General features: G+C 33.7%; 1 protein-coding gene across 2 annotated transcripts in view; it reads left to right on the plus strand.

Annotated features, from left to right (window-relative positions):
- The first annotated feature begins 8,996 nt into the window (after window positions 1–8,996).
- LOC122513992 (Fanconi anemia group J protein-like) overlaps window positions 8,997–16,339 on the plus strand; it is a 44,536-nt gene continuing 37,193 nt past the window's right edge. For both annotated transcript variants that reach the window (XM_043630567.1, XM_043630568.1), the window contains exons 1-4: window positions 8,997–9,310; window positions 9,379–9,855; window positions 9,928–10,264; window positions 10,345–10,456. In XM_043630567.1, coding sequence (XP_043486502.1) covers window positions 9,380–9,855; window positions 9,928–10,264; window positions 10,345–10,456 — 925 coding nt within the window. In that variant the 5' untranslated portion in view covers window positions 8,997–9,310; window position 9,379. The remainder of the gene's footprint in view (window positions 9,311–9,378; window positions 9,856–9,927; window positions 10,265–10,344; window positions 10,457–16,339) is intronic.

A 16,339-nucleotide genomic window follows, 5' to 3' on the forward strand; every position in this document is an offset into this window, starting at 1 on the left:
CTTTTTTCTTTTTCTTTTTCTTTATTTTATTTTTAATATCGAACGCGATTATCCAAACATAGTATAGAATTCAAATAAAATAATACAACCCCGTATTGTCGTAAATTATTGTTTTATTGCTAAAGTATAGAAATATTTTTCAATAATTTTCTGAATCAGTGTATACATTAATATCGTGTATATTTAATAAAAAGAAAAAGTCAAAATACCGGTAATAAAATGACGATAAATTTAGTGTATCAAAAAATGATCTCGTTCGCCTTTATTCCGATATGTATATGCCCTTGAAAACAAATCCCTGACATTTTTATGCATTATGCGACCACGGGACGACCTCGAAAAGGAAAGTAAATTCGAGAGAGAGAGAGAGAGAGAGAAGTCAACTGCTTGGATATTTCTTCGGTAAAACTGTCTTCGTAATTTTTCGATACTTATTGAAGATCAAAATGAGATAGGAGATTATTCGAGTAGGATAATCGTAGAAATTAGAGAGGAGGAAATCGTGCATTCAACTAATTCCCCTTCTCACTTCCGGCACAAAGTCACTCTGCTGACAAATGAATATCTATGATTTCCTAACAACTTAGGGACGGAATAAAGTTAGTTCCCACGTTTTCTACTAACTATTATATCGATCGGAATCATCGATCATTGTTAATCTATTTTCCATAATCATTCTTATTTTATTATAATTTCGAGAATTGCATCTCATTTAACAAAATCCAAGATACAATCGTGTATTTAACGAACGAATAATTCACGTGAAAATAATTTTAAATAAACCTCCCGTAATATATAACTCTATGTAACAATAATAATTTATTCAACAATTAATAGCTATATAGCAGTTGAAAACATTTTCATTTTTCACGTGCGATCAAAAACATCCCCTAATTCAAATATCCCCATTGATTCATGATTGGTCAGTTACGTTTCTTGTCCCCCTATCATTTCCTTTTTTTCTTTTTCTTTTGCATAAAAGCAGGAAATTCGCAGTCACCCTCTTTCTCATACACGTACACACGCATCCTATTACATCCCAGGGGTAATTCCTTTTTGAAAGAGGAACAGACTCACCGATAGTACTGCGTAGTACTGGCCGATAAATCACCGAAAAACGGTAATTTCCGCGAAAGGGGAAAATCTGGTCGTCGAACGGTGCCATCGGCAACAGTAACAGCGTTGCTAGTGACGAGAACATATTATTGGCCGAACGAGAGGTATGCCGTGTGTTTGACCAACGCTCCCGCAGGCTCGTTTGTCTAGCCACTGTACCAAACACACCCACACACCCACACATACATACATTCATACATACATACATTTACATCAACAGACTGCTCCGATACAGAGTGGTCCACATAAAGTGTTACAGACAATGCTCCGTATCATTCTATTAGATTGTCTTTAAAAATATAATCAAACAGAATATTTCAAACTAACATCGAATTAGATAAAAATATCATTTGAAAATAAAATCAATTTTGTATTTAATAGAAATCAATTTAAATCAATACTTATAACAATTTTAATGATAAACTCTATGTGAAAGTTACTATAGTCCACCTTGTATAAGCCTACCTATCTAATACCTATAAAATCAACGCTAGTTAATAGTGTACATGAACAGTAATATTATATGTACTTAAGTACGTGTACGTAGAGAGAAACATAGAAAATTGTAGGAATTAAGTGTATGTATAATATATCAACAGTAATATCTAGCTACTAGAGATTTCTGCGCTTATACACGTAGACATAGATGAACATTATTGTGGGTGGTTAGAAGGATGGACACATAGAGAGGGTTGCCTAGGGGGTTCCTTTATAGATTTGTAGACGAAACCACGGTCACTCGACACTGCGTTTGACCACACCCTCGATTGTGCCAAGATTTATGGACGACCCCCTTCCAACCAACCCTTCTCTATCTCTGTCTTTGTCTCTGTCTCTCTATCTCTATCTCTCTCTCTCTCTCTCTCCCACCCTTTCGACTATGCTTCTCTAGCAGGACCACCCTATACGAGCGTCAACCAGCCGCCTTGTTACCAATTCCGATCGACAGTTTGGCTTGTAACTACCGTATCGGACCGTACGGATACCGTCGATGTGCACGACCCACTCCAACTCCTACCATAAACGCGCTTGTACTTCCGGGAATTTGTTTCCACGATTATCTAGATTATTCTTCATCTTTGAGATCTTTTAAACCGTATTTAGAATTTAGAATTAGACGAGACGTTCTCAAAGAAGATTCGATATTTGATTTTTAATCTTTTCTTTTATTTTTTCAAATGACAAGAGGATAAAAATAAAAACATTAGCACGCGTACAAATAATCCGTTCACATTTGGAACAAATGAAACGTATAAATATTGCGATAAAAAAATGTTCGCTCTTCGACAAAAGTCTCTTCTCTTTTTTCGAACGCCGAGAGATATAAAAAGGATATTAGAAAAGTATCAAATTTATTTCGCGTATACGTGTACGTGTTTTGTTGGTATGCAAATAATACATTATTCACTATTTTTGAAAGACTTATAAACAATGTATATGCATATGTACGCGAGTGCGTATACTGCTGGCAAATAATATACATATATGCGCATACATGTATATATTAGCATCGTATATAAGACGAAATACATCTAACACGATTAATTATTCAAATATTATTAATTAAAACTTTGTTAACAATATAAATAGGATTTTACACGTTGTGCATTGAATATCGGCGACCTATTATTATGTTCTGCAACATATATTGCAAAAAATTGCCTTAAAATATGTCGGCTAATGTTTCTTTATTAACAAATTCACTTAAGTAATATATATAAAATAAATATATATACACACCCCTAATAATTTATGTATATAAATTAAATTTACACCGTTTTATAATTGGTGAAACCAAATTTTAATTGAATGCATAAACGTTCGATAAATTATTTTAAGAATAATATTTTGATGGGGTTGCCATCATTTTCAAATATCTCAGATGATTATTTTGTTAATAAAGAAAGGTAGAGAGGTTGGTCGATTCGTTTTACGCGTATCATTGAATATTTTATTTAATTATTAATTAATTTCTCTCTCTCTCTCTCTTAATTAAATACAAATAATTAAACTCTCCAATTACTCGTGAATATTATATTTAAATTGTTTTTTTCTTTGGCGTCTTTCCTCAAAAATGATATTCTCTCGACGATGTAATCATTATTTCTGATGCGTCATATTTAGGATATTCCTTCCTGTTGACCTTTGACCTATCCCCCTTATGTCAAATCAGCGTAGCTCTTAAGGGAGCGATATTTTACCCCTGGTGTTTAACAACGAGCGTCATTTGGCTTACTTCTCTCCCTTACGGAAAACAATCATAATGATTAAGATTATCTTTGCCTTTATTAGACGTAATGAGTTTATCTAATTAGCTTCGACATCAGTTTTCTTTTCTCTTCCTTCGCCAATTGCTTCTTAATCTTTATAGAAACTTAAGAAACATTTCCTATTAAAAAAAAACACAAGACATTTTTGCTGAAAGGTAAAAAAGAAAAAACAAAGGAAAGGAAAAATAAAACAAGGAATAAAAAGTTTAGCAAGAGGACGTCCTTGTAGGTGACTTATCGACAAGAACGAAAAGAAGGACAAGTTAGGTCGTATTTTTTGCTGATCATTCTCCTTAACTTCTAGTCCCTTTTCCAAGACCTTCTGCACGATCCTACAATTAATCTGGAATTGGATAGAAGCTGTTACTCTAACAGATACAGTCGGTATATCTCGCAAGTCTCTCGCACTTTCAACGTTAAATTGGAACGAAAGAGAAAGAAAATGGTAACGTCACAATTCTCGGACGGCAGAAAACAGTCTGTATATATAGTGTAGTAGTGGAGGCAGTTGGTAGGCTAAGGGTGAGGGGTTCTCGAGTTCGCTCGAGCGAACTATAGTGATCACACAGGACATTGAACATCCCGACGCCGAGTGTGCGCCAAATTATAACTTATTTTATGACTTTTTTGCACTGGCCATTTAACCTAGCCCGAAAAATGAAAAGAAAGAAAAGGAGACGTGTGTCCTGCGAACGAATCATCGTCATCCCGTACCCTTCCACCTACCAACTCTCTCGGCTTTTCTTCACTTACTCGTTTCCAGGGTGATAAAACTATATCTCGATGAGAAATTTGGAAATGAAATCAGATCGTAATAACTTCCAATTCGTAAGTTTCGACGCCATAAATTAATCCGTCGTTTTAATCTTACGTACGAAAAGTTTTGTCGAAAGAAAAATAAGATAATGTCGTTGAATTTTTTCATAGTTTTTAATTAATCAATAATTATTTTAATTATTGATCGAATTGATTGAATTGGATGTTATTAATATTTGATGTTAAAATTATTGATAAGAAAAGAAAAAGAAAAAAAGAAAATAGAACAAATGTAATAATTTGACTAAAGTTGAAAGCAACTTGGAAAATCTCAGTGTTGGAGTGAATTTTCTCAACGTTCTTAAGTCTCGTCATCGTCGTCGAGTAAAAGTGAAAATAGAAAGGTCCTTAGGGAGTTGAAATGAAAGAGCGAGAGAGAGAAATAAAAAAAGAAAAGAAAAAGAGAGAAAAAGAGGAAAAAAAAGGAAAGATCGTCTTCCATACCGACGACATGAAATATGAAGACGACGCCGTTTCTTCGCGTTGGCTCGACGCCACAAAAGGAAGCGTCACGGCAAATTAATCGGTCGACTACGAGCACGCGAGATGTGTGATTTAATAAAAAGCTTCCCCTTTTACTCGTACGCGCGATCGGGGGTGGAAAGAAGGATAGAAAGAGTGGAATGAAAGAGTGGGTAATGCCATCTCTTTCCCTTCTACCTCCCCCTCCGCCGCCCCCTATCGTGTGTAATAAGTTTAGTTCCAACGACGAAAAAGCCATAAAACGCGACATGTAAGCTCAGCGTGATACCTCATATGACGATTCTCAAATTTCACGAATCGGCGTCGAACAAGAAGACAAAGAAAAGCCACTGCAAAAAAATACTCGGATATAATATTAAAGAGTTTTCAATGCCAATTAAATGTCGTCCTAGAGAAATGGGCGTCCATATTTTTATTTAATCGTATCGAATCGATCCAAATTTTATTTGTAAATTTGATAATAACTTTCATTAAAACTTTTAATCGTCGATTGATGAAAAAAAAAAAAAAAAATAAGTTAGAAAAGTAATTTAGAAATAATTTATTAAGTAGAATACATATAAACCATCCAGATCTCTCTTACCGAAGTCTAACTGTAGATGTTTTCTACGTTAAACGATTGTTCCTCAAACAAGCGTGCTATAACGTGAGACGACAGGGGTAGTTTCGAGGTTTCGACGGAAGTAAAAATGTAGGAGGGAGGGTGATTTCGGTGTAAGAGTACCGGACTCCTGCAAGGGACGGCTAATTCCACTGTGATCACATCTGATCGATGTCCCGTAACTACATCGGTTGAAAAAGTATTGTCCCTTTCTTACTGCGAACCAATCTTCTCGATAACAACTATTTCGTTAACGTCATCTAATACATTATTTTAATTGCTGTAAAATTGATACATTCATTTTAATCAGGTAGATATTATTAAATATCTTTCAAATTATAAAAAAGAAAGAGAAAGAGAGAAAGAAAAAAAATTTAACATAAAATGTATAAATTAAAATCTACTTAATAATTATTAGGCTATTTTCTACATATATATATTTAAAATAGACAAATATATCAATAATTTATTTCAAAAGATATAAAATAGATAAATAGTTCAATTTTCGAAGTCGAACGATCTTGAATCGAACGTACATGTACAAGCGACAAAATATTTCCAATGAACATAAGGTTTTCTGGACCCCCAGCCAGCATGATTCTTTTATTTTAGTTTTAGTCGAGGACCCACGCAATTTGACCCTCCGTTCCGTGGCCTCGAGTTTCGTCCATACGTCTATTTTCACTCGTTTCGAAGGACGAGGAAAATATTGAAAGAGTAAGAAAAAGAGAGAAAGATATATATATATATATTATCGTGAAGGAAGTGATAAGAAGACCACATATGGTCTGTTCACCCTTAGTTACGAAAAGAGGGAAAAACTTTGGATTCGCGTCAAAGGGATGTCCGTGTATAAGTCGGTCTCGAGCCACAAATTTCATGGGACTTCCTTCTTTTATCTTATCTCTTTTACCAGTAGATAACCGTAGACAGATAAAAGAGAATCACACACTGCTATCAAATGTGCACGATCTGACCATTCTTTAATTAAGTCTCCATCTTTTCCTTTATCGTCTTATTTTTTCTCCCCCTCTTAAATGGGACATTTCGCGGGTAGCGATAAGAGGAATAATATCTTAATGTCTTTCTTCTTGATTAAGTGTAAAAGATTAATTGTTAGTTTTAAAAAGTCACATCATATTTATTTACTGCAACATAATTTTCGTCAAACAAAACGTATTCCATATTCAACGTTCTTTTACATTCTCGCGAATTTCTGGAACTTCTTAACATTCGGTACTCGTTCGCATATAATATTCTTTCAAGGGAGATCCTACTGTGATTTCGGACGATGCAATGCTTTGTCAAGGAAGAAAAAAAAGAAAAGAAATAGAGAAAAACAGCTACTCTTTGGGTAAGAAAAAAAAAAGAAAAAGAAAAAGGAGCAAGAGAAAAGGATCTCCTTTCTGATTCATTCTCATGGACGAACGTTCTAGCTTGATATGACGATAAATTATTCGGATTATGAAATATACGTCGGAACCCTGAAGGATGTTAGGGTGATGCTAGATGATTGAAGATTCATTTCAAACATGTGATATCACTCAGACGAATGATTTAGGAATGTTTTTTAATTCACTGTTAAATTAGTCTAAAAAACAATTTTACATTTTTCAAATATTTTACGACAAATGATCGCACAAATTGGAAAGAAAATATATTATGTATATTAAGCAAGGAAATAGATCAAAAAAATATAGAATTAAAAAATAAGAAATAACTTGAACGCTGGGCGATCAAGAAAAAAAATTAAACTAATTGATTCGAAGGCACAGAAAAAAAAAAGAAGAGGGAAGAAAGAAACTACTTTATATTCGTGGAACATCTTTTCTGATCTTCCCGCATTTTTATCGCATTTGCCGCCGGAATATAAGAATATGTTTTATTTATATTTCATATTTTCTTCTCTTTCTCTCTTTCTTTTGTCTCTTTTTTATCTTTTTCTTTTCTTCTTCTTCTTCTTCTTCTTTCTCTTTTGCTGATGGTGACCACAAAAAACACACATTCGTTGTACGAATTTGTTCAGGGTGACCACGAAATATGGACTAGAGACCGGAAATCTTTCCCTCCTACTTCTTTTTAGCCCTCTATCATTCTACAATTTTCTCTTTCCACCCTTACAATAGGGTAAGCTTGTCCACCCAATAAGGAAATACATTGTCATTGATTTTATCGAATGTACATATTTACATTTTCGTTTTTCCTTTTTCATTGCGCCGAAAATAAGTTCAAATTTATAAAATATACAAATTAAAGAAATACTTTGTAAACGAAGATTTTTTGAAAAACATTAACAAGAGGACTATGTATGTGTAAGATGAAGAAGAAAATAAAAAGGAACGCGTTGAGGAGGGTTGCGTGAAACGGTTTACTCGGACCGAATTTAATCTCGCATTCTAGGAACGTTCAAGAGGGGTTGTTACACACAATTTGCCACATTTTGTAGTAATGACTCCGATCCACCCTCCGTATGTTTTATGGGGATCGTTTTGGATATGCATAACTTACGGTCCAGTGGTCAAACTTATGAATTATATGATCGTCTTTAAGATTTCCTACATGAGACAAGAAATAAAACATTTTACGAGATCAGGAAACAATGTAACATTGAAAAAAAGAAACTAAGCAGAGAAAAGAAAAAAGATGGAGGAACAAATGATCAACGATTATAAAAATTAAATCAAAATAAAAGAAAAACGTATTTCAACGTTGGTTCCATTCGCACTGGAGACATTATCGTTAAGATCGTTATCATAATCGTGTGAAAGTCCAGGAACGTAGGAAATTGCGTTTAAACTGAAACGTGAGTAGAAATTGGAATACAAACTTGAAGAATAATTTCATTACAAATACGTGACCCACGGGGCCTGTTCACCCTACATCTACGGCACTGTTTTGTCTTTCTAGTTTACGTCATAGACGAAATGGCCTTATTTTTTCAAACGGGAAATACAGGATGATAATAACAATATTAAAAATATGTCTTGATGTTTGATTAAATATGAGGAATATTTACTTGCAACGCAAAAGAATCCGTGGGAAGTTCCGGATAATTTGATAAGGATTCATGCATTCGTGTCGAGAGATGTTCCCGAAGACGCGCGCGGCTAATATAACATTCCTTATTCCAGACACACGCACGCGATATGGGTTTTAAATTCTCTTACTCCTTTGATGTGACTACCGGCTCCACCAAACTCCAAGAGCTTGAATCCGAATTTGTCTTTTCTTCTTTATTTTATAATCCTTCGTAGCGTTAAGAAACATAAATCCCCGAAATAAAGCGGAATTTTTTCGAAAGACCCACGATCTTCTTGGTATCTTTTCAATGATAGATAATCCAAAATGAACATTCTTATTTAATGCACTTGCATCAAAATCGAATGATCGTGAAAATAATCTTACAGTTTTTCGACGTTAGACGAAAGAATATCGATTATATTTGTCGTATGTTATAGTATTAATAAAATAAAAAATTCATGTAATACAACTCTAATGTAAGGATACAAAAATAGGTACGGTACTGAATAATACTTGCAGTAAATAACCTATGACCAATAGGAAGCTTGCCAAATAGTCACGTGATCATCGGTTCAAATAACAAAAACGATATTCGCATATTTTTCTTTAACATTGCTATTGTTTCGTATAACTTCATGTCGTGCTATTTAATTACAGTAATTAGAATAATTTTCCAATAATTGGAAAATCTTATAAACATTTGAACAATAATAATAACTTTTAATAATTGTCGATAATCGATTCCTCAAAGTAGTATGTAATTTTTGACGCAACGTGTGTGTTTGTTTACACGAAAAACGTGTCTGATTCGAGAACAGTGGCGCGATAAAACCGGCTTATTATAAGTCTTTTATTTTAATCATATATTTTATCATTATTTTATATCACGTATTTGATTTTTTATATAAATTATAAATTAAACGCTGATAACAGATAAAAAGTGAAGAATCAAAGAAAGTTAAAGTGTTACCTATCATCTGTTTGTATTATATATTAAATAGAGGTTAGTTTTGAAATTTTTGATATTAAACTGTATGTAAGTAAATGTTATCTATGGATATGTTGTTATAGAATGGATTCATCGAAATCCCAAATAAAAAAGGAAAATATTTCTATAAATTTTTGCGAGAATTCTTTCACCAAAGACTTTGCTTCGCAAAGCAAAGAAACATATACTCACCGCTGTGCATCTCCAGAACATCCTGTCAAAAATGATCCAAGCAAAAGTACTAAAGAAAAAGACTTTCCAAAAGGGATGACAGATATCATTTTGGAAGATTCATCGATACAAGAAAGCATGCCTGGTACAAGTAGTGATATAGACTATGAATTTACTCAACGCTCTACCATTAAAAAACAAATAAAAAAAACTAGCATATACAAGCCTTCCGAAGAAACCTGTACAGAAAATGTTGAACATAATAAAGAAGTAAGTAAAAGTAGAGCCAAATCTCCAACTTTTTATAGTACTGGATTTAAATCAGCATCAAAAAAGCCCAAAATATGTGAAGCAAATCCGCAAAGGAAATTTAAAAACGGTAAAGATAGGTAAATAAAAACATTCACTCCGTTAACGTTCGCTTCATCAACATCCAATCTACCATGAAAATATTGTTACAGAATGGATTCATTTAAATTCCAAAGGAAAAAAAAAATCGAATTTTTAGATTTATGCAAAGACTCTTTTAGCAAAGATTCAGCTTTGCAAAGCGAAGAAACATATAATCATAGTTCATTTCTAGAACAGATTAATAAAGATGATTTGACAACATCCACTTTGACAAAATCTATTTTGTCAACGTCCACTCTATCAACGTTCAATTTACCTGCTGGTTGGAAAAATTACAAAGATCAATGCATATTATTAAATGAAATGAATAACGAGTATCTCATTGCCGGTGTTAAAGTGACATTTCCAGTGGAGCCATATGATGCTCAAAAATCTGTTATGAGAATAGTAAGTTTATTCTTGATATTGATATCTCTTCAATTTATAAAATAACAACTCAATTAATATAATTACTATTCTTATCTTAGGTCATTAAAAATTGTACGAATTCGACTAACTGTTTGATCGAAAGTCCTACCGGAAGCGGGAAAACCTTAGCTCTTCTTTGCAGCGCATTGGCTTGGCAAACCAGATTTGTTGGTGAGTCAATATTCTAAGCGCTTATATTCTTAACAAAAAATGAAACTAATTTTTGCTATTCTTAGCTATTTGAAATAGAAATTTCTTTAATATTTGATTAAATTTTACAAATTTCATTAACTTTTACTTGTCAAATTTCACAATTCAACATTTACAGTTTTCATTTAATGATTTTATTAACATAATTATTAAATATACCATAGAAAATCAAATAACACTATAAATTGTTTTATATTTGAATTAGAAAAGACAAGAGTATAATTAAAAAGATGTAGATTCATAATTGTCTTGTCAATTAATAAGCTCTTTCGTTCTTGAGCAAAGAAAACTATTGTCCAATTAGGTAGGCATTTTCCTTCTCTCTTTCTCTCTCTCATATTAACTTGAATTATTAAACCATTTGTTTTTGCTGTTAATGGTGACCCTTATGTACCAACTCTTGGTAATTTCGAGTTTGCCTACATCGTGCATGCATGCCACTAATTGTTGTCTGATTTCGCGCAATTTCTAAATAATTATAGTAGACTTCATTTAAAGATATGCGTCATGGTACCAGTTCGTGAACATCACCAAAGTATACCATACTTATTGAATTTTTCTCATTCAATTATTTACTAGTATTTGTTAATCGATTAAAGTAATGATATTTTATTTAATAATTCCTCTTTTTTTATTATTATTATTTCACGTCGATACGTAATCTACCAATATTACAATATTCTATAAATTTATTATGCGTTTATATTGTTTATATGTACCAAGTGCATTATTTTAAATGATATGGCCAAATACATAGAGTTTGTTTCATTATTTATTTATGTTAAATAATATTAGAAAAGTTTACAGGAAGGAACGTATATAGACATGTAGAATATTTGTAATAGTATAGAATAGATGAAAATCATGTAAACGATACGTGATCGAACCAACGAAATCGCTATGGTGCAATAATGGTTCGAAATTTAATCTGTCGAACACGCAGCGTTCACAACGAGGAGGAGTCTGGAGCATTGCAAACATTCGGGAGGCAAACGATCGCGTGCCATTTCGAGGCTCACGTCAAATTAAACGCTCCCTGACGTTAACGTCAAATTTGCGTGTTTTACTCTCTCTTCCTCCTATTTGCAATGTATTTTTTTTCTATCTTTTTTATTTATATATATATATATATAAATCTAAATCGCAGTCATTCAGTGAATTTCTTGTATCAAACAATTATTTTTATTTATTAAATTGTTTAGATATTATTTTCATAGTAATTATATATATTAAATTAGTCAGTATTGTCGAACAAAAGTGAAACTTCCTTTTAAAAAAATATATTAGATGATATAATGTTTATTAAAGGAGGTAGGGGGAACGAAGAATATGATGTTTAGAAAATGATAGATTTAATACAATATTAAAGTAATATTACAAGGATTAGTGTATCTTAAGGTAAGATATGATAAGATTCAAATATTAGGAACCATTATAGAATGTAAAGTAAATATCAGAAGGATAATAAATGTTAATATAAGACGATAGATATAAATTAGAAAAATATGGTAGGTACTGGCTGGTACCTACCTACACTTAAATACAATTTATTTTCATTTCCTGGAAGTTGACACTGAAATATATACACCTATTTTTGTGGTGAATGATACAATTTTGATAATTAGATAAACGAGAGTGGAAATAGGGAAATAAGGAGGAAAGAGCACCCTCGTTCGTGGTACGACCGATTGTAGGCACAGGTACTTAGGTATAACTGTGTCACCATAGCTCGAGGCCGCGTTATCCTTCTCCTTTTTCTTTTTTTTTTTTTTCTTCCTTTTTTTTTTTTTACCAGCTTATAATTTCTTTTATGCTTTAAAACCCGGCCACCGTCACGCTCTGTCTGAGGTCGAGTGGTACTGCTAGCCGCGAAATTGTAAACTTAGGCAAACGGGGAGACGACGATGACGACGTCGACGTCGACGACGACGACGACGACTACGACGACGATGTTTGAGAGGTCGCATAAATTAGGTGCTCGAGGAAGAATGGAAAATCTTTCTTTCCCATCCGCGAGACTCTGGTAGTTTAATCGATAAGATTCTCGCTCGACGAGTAGGGGTGTCGCGAGATTTATCGCTTACTTTCCTCCTCCTCCTCCTCCTCCTCCTCCTTTTCCCCCTTCCCCTTTCTACCCACCATCACCCCCTTTCTGTAAAAAGAGGCCACGAGTCCTTACTCTCCTTTTTTCCTACTCAAATTAATTCGAATCCAATTAGTTCCCTTTCCTTCTTGAATAATAATCCTACCGTTTGACATTTTATGTAATACGATAAGAGAAAAAAAGAAAGAGAGAGAGAGAGAGAGAGAGAGAGTATATAACTTATTTGTAGATTCCTGTTTTATCAGCTCTTATGGTAGGAAATTTTTGTAATTTTTTAATTCGAAGAAAAAGAGTTGAAATTTTTCTCCAGGTATCTTTTAATATAATTTTCTAATCAACTTTTTTCGGCACGAAAAATTATTGATTCTTATTGGAAAAAGATTTTCATATTGTAATTGTATATAATATAAAAAAAAAAAAGAAAAATAAAGAGAAACAATTCTCTCTCTCTCTCTCGCGTGTATAAATTCGATAACAAATGAGAGACATTGTTAAAAAGCTCGTGACGAATTTAGCTGATGGCAGTTGGCTAGCTACAAATAGTAAGGGAAACAACGACGACATCGAGAGGGTAAGAGGAATAAATTTGGAAAGTTTATCGCGGGATCGCATGCTCGCTAATGTCACTTTATTATTACTGGCGAACATCGTTGTCGTCGTTGTCGTCGTCGTCGTCGTCTTAGTCGTCGTCTTTGTCGAGTGAAGACGTCGGGAAGGACGAAGAGAAAGAGAAGAAAGGCCGTTTTACCTGGTGCCGCTCTCGCGAGGGAGGAGAACTTCGAAATATAACCGGTAGCAAAAAGTAGGTAGGGGGAATGGGAGGGGGAGGGGAGAGTGCCCATTGTACGACCAAGGGAACTTGGAAAGTCATAATAATTATCGGTGAACGTGGAATTATACATTGTCTCCTATAGTCTTCGAGTCGTCGCCATTTTGTAGCTTCAGCATGCAATCGCTTTTCTCTCTGTCTATCTTTAAACATTTCCGAGAATATGTTATTATTTATTAATTTTCTATTATTTCGTCTCTTTTCGCGCAGGCGCGTATTATATTTTTATTATTATTTAAAGATTAATTTCTCTCTATTTTGTTTTTTTTCTATTTTTTGTTTTTTTATTAAAAGATAGAAAATATTCCAAGCACTTGACCATATTTTTTTAATTCACCTAAGGAAGAAACACATTTTCTATCGGTATTCCATATTCTATAGGTATATCGGATCGATTTATAAATTATTGGCCCCCATTAACCATCGTCTCCCACATAATCAATTATTCGCTGGGCGTCGCTTGTTCGGCAATTTTCCTAGCTGCGGTTTATCGTCGCGAAACTTCATAAACGAGCTGTTCAACTAATATACGTGCGGCGCATATACACACACACACGTATACGCACACGTATACATGAGTATTCCAATCTTTACTCTATTTCTCTCTTCATGTTAATTTAACGCTATTATCGGATGATAAAATATCTCTCATGAGAGAGAGAGAGAGAGAGAGAGAGGGATGAAAGAGAACAAAATAAAAACGAAGTAAAACAGAGAGGGAGAGAGAAAAAATTTAACAGAAAGAAAGAGGGAGAGGTAGGAAGAGAGAGAGAGAGAGTCTCTCTTATTGTAAAGAAAAGCGTATGCGTATATAGGTGGAAGACGTGAGATCCGTTGGACCCGCATGCGGACCTTATTGTGTCGCAAAAGAGCGTATACGGTAGGTACCTTAATGTCGGCATGGATGAAAGCGTGGGCCCTCCTTTGTCTTTTCCTTCGCGAAGCTGCCACAGCAAGTAACCGTGCTCTGCGGGTAGCCCTGCACCATTCCAGGGCTACTGTTCTTCGATCTCTTTCTCTCTCTCCTCTCTCTCTCTCTCTCTCTGTTCTTCTCTCTTTCTCTATTTCTTTCTCTTTCTTTTGGATAGTTTCGCGAATCTTTCGTACGAATTCCGTTAGAGGAACATTTAGCTGATTGTGAGAAAAGAATTTCTTGGAATGCTAATTCGAGAGATTGATTTATTTTCATTCATTATTATTCCACATGTTTGTTTAGTAATTGTAATTAAAAAAAAAAGAAAAAATATTGAAAATAATGCTAAGTGGACCGACCAGTGCGATATTCGTTCATAATCGATACATTGTCATTTCAATTGGGTTATAGTCGAAAACAAGATATATATTATATTATAGAATGGTATCTCAGTCAAAAATTAATATAAATGTTTAAATAGAGAAATAAATAAAGAAAGAGAGAGAGTGGGGGGAGAGATAAAGATAGTGGGAATGGTCCAGGTTAAGAAAGGAAAGATAAGAGACCCCCCCAAAGTCACGCTGGGCGCCGCAGCTTCCCAACCACTTCTGAACTTCTCTCTCGGGTGGTCCAGAACGTTCTCCAGCTCCTTCGTGATCCTTCTTTTATACGGACCCCTCTCTTCTTCCTTCTCCTCCTCTTTTTCCTCCTCTTCTTCTTCCCTATCTCTTCTTTTCCTCTGAGATCCTTTGATCGAGTAGTAGCCACCAATGGAACTTCCTTTCCGCGAACGCATTTTCAAAGTTCCTTTCTTATCTTTCTCCTATACGCGTCGATGCATCTCATGGGGATTACTTACGATACGTTCTTATGCTAAAGTTACAATATTTACGATTTTATATAATATATTTTATATCATTTTCAATTAGGATTGAGATATATTTTGTTGGCAAACGTTTCAGGATTACAAAAAAAAAAAGAAAAAAAAGAAAACAGGAAAACGGTATTCTTACTTTTCATCCAATTGGCAATATTTACGTTGATCGATTCTCTCTCTTTCTCTCTCCTTTTTTTGGGGGGTGCAAACAAATTGGTCAGTTTGAAAATGTTTATTTTTCCCCCCTTTCTCTCTTTTATATAATATGTATATTTTATTTTATTTTATTTTATTTTATTTTATTTTATCTTGATTTTTTGTTTTCCACGAAACCTCTACAAAATCCCAAAATGTTTTCTATTCAACGCCATATAGTTAACAAATTTGAAACCGCTGTTAACTTTCGCTCGCAGATAGACGGCTAAAAAGCGATCTTTCATTCCGAAGTCCCATATCGAATTGAAAATCGAATTGCGATTAAATCTGTGTAATCGAACCACCGTGTCAAAGCATCGAATAGAGTTTAATCCTTTAGCATGATTTTAAATGAACACCTGAAATTCTCCCTAAATATATTTAGATAAATACATAGATATTTCTGTGAAATAATTTTTTTTTTTCTTTTCTTTTTTGTAAAAATTAATTATAAAATATTTATTAATAATAAAAAAAGATATGGAAAGAGAGAACACATATATAAACATTCTTAGTTATTATAAGAATTAATGAAACACTATAAACGTGTTATATATTTAATACACATACTCGAGCTTCTTAAGACTTTTTCTTTTACCTTTTAAAGTAGAAACAGTACTTGGATGCTCTCAAAGACCGTAGGAAGAAGAACGAGATAGACATTCTCTTTCTTTATCTTTCTTAAATAAATAAGAAGAAAAGGGTTCAAAGCAATGAGGAAGAGTGAGAGAGAAAGAGAGAGAGAGAGAGATAAAACGATCAGTAGTCGAGCCGCTTAGTTAAGTGCAGAAACTTCTCCTATGCATTCTAAGCTGCATATGCACTTCCCCTATCACATACGCGCACATACTTACAAATACATTCATAATGGTATACGAATTTATAGCATGCATACGCACAATATGCGTGCACACGAAGTTAAACAA

This window comes from Polistes fuscatus, unplaced genomic scaffold, assembly GCF_010416935.1.
Source record: "Polistes fuscatus isolate 324 unplaced genomic scaffold, CU_Pfus_HIC Scaffold13, whole genome shotgun sequence".
NCBI classification, from domain to species: domain Eukaryota; kingdom Metazoa; phylum Arthropoda; class Insecta; order Hymenoptera; family Vespidae; genus Polistes; species Polistes fuscatus.